The 10,000-nt window shown below is 40.4% G+C and overlaps 1 protein-coding gene across 4 annotated transcripts in view; it reads left to right on the forward strand.

Moving 5' to 3' along the window:
* anks1b (ankyrin repeat and sterile alpha motif domain containing 1B) overlaps positions 1-10,000 on the forward strand; it is a 228,943-nt gene that overhangs the window by 117,259 nt on the left and 101,684 nt on the right. For all 4 annotated transcript variants that reach the window (XM_083935409.1, XM_083935411.1, XM_083935410.1 and 1 more), the window contains exon 11: positions 2,483-2,639. In XM_083935409.1, the coding sequence (XP_083791535.1) occupies positions 2,483-2,639 (157 nt within the window). The remainder of the gene's footprint in view (positions 1-2,482; positions 2,640-10,000) is intronic.

Below are 10,000 nucleotides of genomic sequence, written 5' to 3' on the forward strand. Positions count from 1 at the left end.
CGGGGGGTAGTTTGTAGGCCTTTTAATAAAATGCAGCGTGAAATAAGTCTCAGATTGAGTGCAGTGAGTGTGAGTGAGAGGAATCATCAAGGGACTGATTGCTCTGCCAGCCAGAATGATTAATCCACTTTCAGTGTGCTCAGTGTGTGATTGATGGCCTGGTGCAGTCTGGGTAATGTAGTAGTTGATGATGACATGAAGAGTAATGGCTGTTGAATGAGGAAAGGAGACTGGGGGAAGAGGGCGAAGGGGGTGAAAAAAAAGAGTTGTAGTGTTGAGAGATGTACGATGCACGGTTGAGAACAGTTGTAGCCACAACCACAACTTATTGCCATGGTGACAAGTTTACGGCTGATCCCATTAGGAAGGGTATAACCAGGGGCAGGTTGCTCAGTGACACCTCGGAAATGATGATAGAGAGTTGTGTTATGGGGCAAAGGCAGACAGCCAGAGACTGCATCGCTGGAAAGAAATGTTTTGTCTCTGTGGCTGGAATGACGCTTGCCACTGTAACCTTTTCCCCTGCTTCACATCACTCACTCTTGTTTTTCATTCTTTCTGAGTACACATCTGCCTCAGAGATAAGGGACCTTTTGGTCCTCAGCTCTCTCTCTGAGCCCTTTGGGGCTCAACCTTTTCACCGATGCTGCAACAAAATGCAAACCCAAATTCTCTTCAAATTCCCAGAGAGAACACTATTATACAAAGGTCTCAGAATCTCAGATCTCAGGTCTCAGATCTTTTAAAATGCTTTTGGTGAAAAATTATTGATATATTTCATTTAATATGCAAATTACAATTGAGGCTTCTGGCAGACTCTATTCTACTCTATTCAGAGAGACTTACAATAAGCCTAACAGACAGCATTAATTAAGAAAAGTAACAACATCCTTCCTATTAACAGTCTAATAACATTCTATCAAGATGCTCTTTTTCGTGTGTGTTTGTGTTTGTGTTTGTGTTTGTGTTTGTGCGTGCGCGCCCCACAATCAGATAATGATGGATAATAAATCTAGGTGCATATTTTGTTTGAAAACTCGACTTGCTGCACGACATGACACTTCAACGTGGGTTCAATGCGCTCCTGTTTCCTTTCAGCTGCCATGTCAGTCTATCTGCGGAGCGGAACGAACTTGCAGCTATCTTTTCAGCTTCATGTCTTTATTTTCCAGAGCAGGTTAAATGTGTCAATACTAGGCCTACCCGTAAATTCTATAACCGTTTGTATGCAAATGTTGTCGCTGTGTTTTCAAGAAAAACTGAGCGCTGTTTCATTAAATGGATATTTTTTCTTTCTTTTTCTTTAAAGGTTCCATATTATGCTCATTTTCAGGTTAATACTTTTATTTCGGGTTTCTACTAGAACATGTGCAACAACTTTAATGTTAAAAAAACCCTGAATATACCTGTATTCCAGTGGTGATTGCTCTACCAAAAAAAAAAAGTGGTGAAATATGTACTGCTGTGTGCACATATCATTGACTAAATACACGCTACAAAGCCTTCATCTTTTGTTGAGAATCAGCTACTTATCACAGGTAATCGGCACAACTTCCTTCTCATTCACCCCCACAACACATTTATGATGTAGGCCGGAAAAATAAGCTTCCCCTCCTTGAAAGACCAGCAGCCGCTGTAGTGACCCTCTGTCTGAAGCGATCCATTTTAGCACCTGTCTCTTTAAGACCCCCTCCTGAAAAAGTCCAGTTTGCTCTGATCTTTGCCGGTCTCCCAGTTTTGTAGCAGAAATATGTTGAGAATTTGAGACTTTTTGTTGTTTCAAGAAAAGCAGCAGCAAAACCTCCATGATCACATTTATCACAGAGGACAAAACCTAAAAGTCCTCAAAGGGACCATAAAGAGACTGTACTCTCAACTCTCCAGGATTGAAAAGAAGAAAGATACTTTTTACAAACCTTACTGTTTGCTTAGAAGATCGGCCTAAATCTTTCATGGTAATCCAACCAGCCTTGAGCTGAACTGAGAGATTACTGAACTGAGGTGTTTGGTTGTTTTCTTTTTGTTTCTTGTGCCGCATCTCAGACAAATGTGAACAAAAAGATGGAGACCTTCAACCCCAAATAGACACTATTTACCTCAAATTTAAAAGCCCACATCAAACATCCTTTCTGTGTTTTGTGTTGCCATTCTTTTTTTAATGCATCACATACAGAAAATCAAAATAGCTCTTTGATCCAGCATTGTGCATTTTAATTCATTGAGAGAGTCCTTCACTTTGCTTTCCAAACACTAATTATCAATATAATACATCATGCATGGGTCTGTTGGAAGGGATAATAGGCCAGTGTGGCTGTAGTACATAATTAATATTATAATTAGTGGTGTGTTTGTGTTTAGCTCAATGAAAGTAGAACTGCTGGTGCTGGGGTCATTGTTAGACATCACATTGTGCACATTCTGTTACTTGTGATATGTTTAACAAATTGCCCTCATTATTTCTCTTCCTGTGTCTTTCTCCCAGGATTCAAAGCGTTCAGCGGAGATCGTCGCCTCTCCATCTCTGGATGTTTTCTTGCCAGAGGACGAGGACAACCCGTACGAGTCCGTGACCACAGCCGTCACACGTAAACCCTGCTCACTCGATATCAACCAGCGGCTCAACGCCTGTCCACGCAATGGTAGGGCCTCATCCATTCTTAAAAAGTTCATGCTTTTGTCGTAGGTAATACTGCACCTTGAGGTTTACTTTACACACAGGTGTTTTCAGTTATTCTGGCTGATAAGACCTCTGCTTGGGTTGAAGGGGGGCAGGGCTCTGATGGGAATTTGATGGGAATTTATGAGGTCATTAATGTCCGTCTACCACTAAGAATGATAAAGGATGGTCTTTGTCCCGCCTTAACAGGTGAACCAAAGCTAACAGGAGACTCGGGAAGATGTCAATCAATCACAGTAGACACACCTACAAAGTCCTGAATAGAGGTCTAATCAACCAGGTTCACTGAAAACACCTGTGTGGGTGTTCAGGAGCCTTAATTCAGCAAATGAACTCAGAAACAAGTTTATTAAATTCTCTATAAGACCTCCCGAACCTCCCTCAGCAAGGTCACTACTAAGTGAGTGTTTGGGTCATGACAGTGGCTGCCAGCGCTCTCACTCTTTTGTTTTGACAATAGTTATTTCTTTTGTACATGTTTTGTTTTTGGTCCTCAAGTTTGCTTAAAAGATTTTGCAGCATATGGTGCCTTCCAGTGTGATCGTGTTTACTGTGTTCACAAGCAAGAATCCATATGAACATCCCGCTGTTGTGATGATCACAACTTTAGTGGAAGACTTAAACCTCCTAAATGCCAAGCGTATTGTCAAGTTTTATAGCAATAATCAGGTGTGGAAAATGTGGGTGAGAGTGAGAGTAAAAATTGTTGGGATACATTGTTGAGTTTATGTCTATAGTACTGTTTGGATGGGATTTATTTCTTATAGGAGAGTTTGAGTGATTTTAAAGGCCCCATACTATACAAATTCTTGGGTTCATATTTCTTTTTTGGGTTTCTACTAGAATATGTTTACATGCTTCAAAGCTGAATTTGGTAACTTTTATAAAAATCTATCTGTTTTTTTTAATATCTGCTGAAACGCCACTTGCTGAAATTCCACCGCGCCCTTAAGAAAACAACCAATCAGAGCCAAGGAGTATCTAACCCAGGGTCAATGACTGCTTGTGAGCTCCAATCTCTTATACTGTATATCCTCCGTTTCAGCTCCTGTCTCTTTAAGACCCCCTCCTGAAAAAGGCCAGTCTGCTCTGATTGGTCCGTGTTTCCGGGTCTTTTGCATCGGCACTTTGGCCGTATCTGCAACTTATTGCAGCTGAGGAATTACTGTATCAGCACTGTAGCATCACTTTCTATCTATATATATATAGTGTAGTTGTGACATTACAACGGTACGAAAGTCCTAACGGCTCATTTAATCTTTAATCATTTAATCATCTGTTAGCATTTCGCTTTGGATTCAGCGCTTTGATACTTTCAAGGTATCAATACTCCGTAGCGCACCGATCTGCTTTATAATAAAAAAAGACGTGAAAATCTCACTTTTTACAACATGTGACCTTAAATATTGCATGCATAGATCAGATGTTAGTCCTTTCCAGTTCTTATTTGTGTGATTTTTCTGTTCCTTATCCCGTATTGACACAGTTCCACATACCAGCTGTTTATCAGAGTGCTAGTTTGTCAATCCATATTTCACATTCCCTCCAGACAGACACCTCATCACCCTGTGAACAGCATATTAAAAGAGGAACACTACTGATTTGACACAACAAAGTCTGTTTGCAGTCTTTGTGGTGTTCAGGTCTTTGGGAGTACTATTGCAAAAGTGGAACAAGTTGTATCAAGTCTGTTGTGGGAGTCCAGAGGGAGCTGTGTGGGTAATGTAGGCGCCAGGTTTTGACAAGGAAGAATAAAAATTATATGTATGGTTCTGCTGCATCGATTGTAATCCTTTTTTTAAAACTGTCCTCTGTGAGTATGACATTGTTATAAGTACAGTGCTAAATCAGAGACAGACGCTTTAAACCTGCACCAATCGATTTTTTCTTTTGGCTCTGAGGGGCAGCACAAGAAGCTGTAAACACAGGTATTTTATCACTGTATAAGTCAATATGGCAAGCATGTCTAGCAACATTTTCGCTCAATTGGAGTCCCGTTTCTGATACATACAAGTACAATATTCACTCTCTTTTTAGCTCTTTTTTGTTTGAAGGGAATATGGGGCTCTTTAATTTCTACACGCTCCCACTATGTTCACCAGCTGGTCTTTTGTTGGGTGCTGGGAAAGTAGTGTACAGCATGCATATCACATTTTTTTGTGTGTACTTATAATGCTGCCTGATGCTGAATGTGGTTTAGTGATGAGACTGAACCTAAGCAGTAAAACCAAAGCAAAGAGCTGAAAGATGTTACAAATGCCCTGTAGAGCTGAGGGGAGTAAAGAATTACACAAACCGTTTTGAGCAATTTTGATACAAAGATATTGAATAGTGCAACTTTAATACTATTCTTTGATACAAAGCGCCTTCTGTAGTTTGAAAATGGCTTAAATCCCTTCAGAATAATGGGTTAAGCTGCAGAGAAGACAATGAATTTCCAAATATCCTAAGACCAATCTCTTCCTGCAATATAAATCCTGTCCAAACAAGGTTTTTACAGCTGGAGTGACTATTCAGCACTTTATTCTTGCCTCAGTTCACTTTCACACTGGGCATCCACTCTGTCTTAAAAGCTTGTTTTCAGTGCGACTTGATCCTCCGGCCTCGGACCTTTCAGTTGATTCCTGTGTTTTGTCAGTCGTTCGGTCTGCGGCGTTTATACTTTGACACCCACGACAACAAACACCCACAATGTGTTCTTCCCTTTTTCACTGGGCTCCCATGGCGATGCTACACACTGCAGGTTGTCACGGCAACTGCATCACCGGCTGATGAGTCACCTGTAAGTTGCCATGGGAACCGCCCCTCCGCTTCGCCTTCTCCTCAAAAACCCCCTCTGACAGGAGCGGAGAAAGGATACTGTGGAGGCTGTGTGTGTGTGTGTGTGTGTGTGTGTGTGTGTGTGTGTGTGTGTGTGTGTGTGTGTGTGTGTGTGTGTGTGTGTGTGTGTGTGTGTGTGTGTGTGTGTGTGTGTGTGTGTGTGTGTGTGTGTGTGTGTGTGTGTGTGTGTGTGTGTGTGTGTGTGTGTGTGTGTGTTTCCACGCTTGTCTGTGATTGCCTGAAGGATAGAGAGAGAGTTGAACTGTCCGTATACAGTGTGTTTGTGTGTGTGTGTGTGAACTGGGAGGTTAGCTGCTTTATGTCAACGTGTCTTTTGGTAGAAAATTGCTCCGCTGACGTAAGTGAGCAGTGTGGGTGTTCTGTTTGTTCTCAGCACTCTGAGCACTGTTACCTGGCCAAATGAGAGAAAGAATTAGAGAGGGAATGGAAATGAGAGGGAGAGAGACATAAACCTGTAGAGTCAGAAAAGCAAAAAGACAAGACGAGTCAGAAGAGGTGAGGCAGAACACCTTGCATTTTTTTCCAGGTCATTGCTGAATCTGACTAGAAATGCAGAATGTCTTCCAGGCTGCAGATACTTGTCTTGTTGCAGTGAGACAGACCGTGGAGTGAGAGAGTCTCTGAGACGTAGAGGGGGCAGATTATACATGCAGTTGCCAAAATTGGAGGATCGTTTGAGGCTAAGGCATCTACATGAATGTGGATCTGTGACTCAGCAGGAGCAAAAATCCTAGATCCCTGCTTTGATTGCAGTCACACGTCGGGCTCATTAGACATGGGTGTGAGTCAGCCTCCGAGCCTCCGAGAGGAAGCATATGATGAGGAAGGAACATGTGGAAAGAGGGATTGAGATGAGAGGAAAGAGGAACAGGGAAGAGAGGAGAAACTTGGTGCATTACACTGCAAAAAATGATCCCTCTCAATAAGTCCAACTGGTCCGTGATTCAGTCTTAAAAAAGTTCCGCTTTGCAGATATATTATTGTAGTAGGATGAAATCATTTTGTCCAATGCAAATCAACTTTAATATTTTTCATGATATGAGGCCAATTTATTGCTGCTAGATTGAGATTTAATTGAAATTATTTTTAGGATGTTGCAGCAATAAGACACAGTACTGTAATGAGGGGACAGATTGGGGATAATAGAGAAATATGGATATATAAATGATAAGAATACACAAAAGAATGTCCTCCCTCCTGCACCTGACAATCCAAATATGACAAGAACATATCAAAACAATTATTAATGACGTGTGTGCAAAGTTATATTAACAGACTATGCAGAAGGAATAAGAATAAAATAGTTTTAATGGGAAATGTCATGATGTAACTGTTGTGTTATATATAATACACAAACCTAAAGAAACTTTATTTGTGAAATGGGATGGAATCTCCCTCTCGTGTTGTTCATACCGCTGAGTTTGGGTGCAGCAATCTGAATTGAATAACTTAATTAAATCACCTAATTAATGACTTAATTAAATCTGGACTTGAATTGCTTTAATGACTTAATGAATCTGCTCTTGTTGACCGCAGTACCACACTACTTTCATTTTTATTCAACGCGTAAGAAAGCTTAAGAAAATGAGGGGCCACTGCAGGGTTACTGTAAATTATTTTCATTTTATTATTTTTATTTGTAGCTAAAATAATGTAGGATAGGTATAAGCATTATGCTTCTGCCTGTGCCTTTTCAGTCATTACTTAACTCTTAATTAGTTTGTTTATATTGTCTGGACTGTTTAGTACACTAGAGTGTATTTACTGTTCATACTTATTGTATTGTGTACAATGACTGAATAAAAATACTACCACTACTGATCTGAAGTGACACGTAACCAGACAGCGACTTGTCCCCTCCTTGTTTTTTATACCCAGCCCCAAAGGTTTTTCCAGCAGAGATCAGTTGATTATCACAAGACGACGCAGGGCAGGGTGATGGACTCAAAGATAACGGGATTCAAATAAGTGAAGATTAGAAGATTCAAATAAAGACACAGTTGTTTCAGGTGTAATACGAAGAAATGGTTTAAAAATAATAAGTGTATATCATCAAATTTGATTTTTTTTTTTTAATTTGTATTTATCTGGAACTTCTATACAAACAAAAGCAACTGCCTCACATGAGACAAGATTATTTCAATCAAGGTCGATAAAATTGATTTTTATATTCCATGTTTTCACAATGGAACATCCGGGAGCGTGTGATTGGTTGACCTTAGCGCTCTGGAGCATGAAGATGCAAGAGTGCTACGAGATAGGGTGACTGAAGTCCATTTAACACCTTTAAAACATGCAACAAAATCTTAAAAATCAATCCTGAAACGGACAGGAAGCCAGATGAGTAGGCCACGCTTTCTTTTTCCAGTTACAAGACGAGCGGCTACATTTGTACGAACTGCAGAGATGAAGAGGCGACGATGACTTTCTACTCCTACTTTCAAAAAACTACAGTAGTCTAAACGAGAGGTGTCCAAATCAGCTGGATTAGCCAGGTTGCATGGGGATCCAGTCCCGAGTAGTTCCCGAGATGTAAATCTCAAATCTCAAATCTATATAAACTTTCTTCCCTAGGACATGTTTTCATAAACTGTCAACCAACCCTACTTCCTCCTCAGTTTTCTGTCAGGAGTTTGTCAGGAGGCGTATGGATCTCAGAAGTAAAGTGAAATGTAACAGATGTCAAATAAAGTTATCTCAACACTTATCTTGAGATTGATGATATATCAGACATTGCTGGTGCAGAGGCAGCTCACAGTTATCATTTATAATGGGCCCCACCTCTTCAGTTTCTAACCGCTGGCTTCGCTCACTGCTGCTCTTTCCATGAGCTCAGAGCAGAGTACCATACAGTCGTTAAACGAGAGGCCATCAAGCTATTTCAAAAAGTTTCTTCAAAACAAGTAAGATGCATTTTAGACTCACCTCAGCACATTTTGTCTCCAAATAGAAATGCTGAAGGATGACTGAAGGATCAGTGAAGATGGATATTTTTTGCAGTGTAAGCCCTGCCTGTTATCCACCTGTCCTGTGCTGCTAGCTTGATGTCTGCGGCTGTGGGCTGCTGCAGTCTCACGGTGGAGGAGACGGAGACACTACAGCGCTCTTCGAAGTCTCACATAATCAGGGCGGCTTTATCAAAATCCATCTGGTGGCTGTCACTCAGCTCAGCCGCTACAGAAACACCAGGGGCCTGTTGTCAGTGAAACTGCCACCCCAAACAACTTTCTGCTTTTTCAAGTTTGGAAATCTCTCTTCCCCTCGTGCTCCTTTTTATTTCACTTTTATCATTATTTTCCTTCTGTCTTCCTACATCTGTTGCCCTGGGATTTTCCACAACCTTTTAGAAGCACCGTCCCACTTTTGACGTTGTATTCATTAAAGATCACATGAGAACGTTCTGCACGATGTCCCACTCCTCCATATGTCCACTGACAAGACAACTGTCTTTTCTGACAGTGAATAAATGGAATTCTCTTCCTTGTAATGTGACGAATGCCGAGTACAGGCTTGTGTGAATAATCCCACTGCTCAATGAGTCTTAAGGCAGTCATTTTGTACATTAACTCAGGATTATACTTATTGTATTTGATGGATTCCTTTTGGGCGGAATTTCATTTGTTACAAATGAGGGAATCCATTTCTGCGGCAGCACTTCAGATATTCACATTCATTTCATTTATTCTGCATGTGTGCAGATTGTGACAAAAACTGCTTTTAATTCTTTTAGAAACAAATGATTTAGCTATTGGTTTTAGCTTGACAAGCATCTCATTAAAATACCATTTTCACAACAGACATATTGGCTGGTCATAGCAGGAAAAGCACAGGTGTACCTGTACTGTAGTTGAGTTTTTTCCAGGATCCTGGTATTTCCAGCTGGCTCACTGTCATTGCTTACTAGGACACTTAACTGAACTGAATCCTTGTTACATGAAATTTATTTTACCTGTGCTTTTCCTGTTATCACAATGTTACAATACTCCACAAGTCAAAACATCTGCCGGAAAAGTTCCATACCAGGATTGTAATAATGAAGCAGCTATCATTAATTTTACACTTGTGCTTTTCCTACTGTGAAATGTCAAAAATGTGTTCTTTTAAAAAAGTCCATTCAACACAAAACAAATCAAAAACATAGACTTGATCATTTTGGCAAAGAGCATAACATTTGAAAATGAAATGTGTAAAAAATGAAGCATAAAGAACATAGGGGTGCCTTTAAAGGTCCCGTACTGTAAAAAGTGAGATTTCCATGTCTTTGAAAAAAAAAAAAAAGATCAAGCAGGTTGAGGTGCTATATAAATACTGTGGAAGTATCAAAAGCTGAATCCACAGAGAAATACACACAGCCTGTATTTAGAAACAGTGTCTTTAAATGAACCGTCAGGACTTCTGTACAGTGTGGATGTCACAACTATACTATATACAGGTAGAAAGGACTGCTACAGTGATGTAACAGTCATACCCCGGCTGCAATGA

This window comes from Echiichthys vipera (assembly GCF_963691815.1).
Source record: "Echiichthys vipera genome assembly, chromosome: 20".
Lineage (NCBI taxonomy): Eukaryota > Metazoa > Chordata > Actinopteri > Perciformes > Trachinidae > Echiichthys > Echiichthys vipera.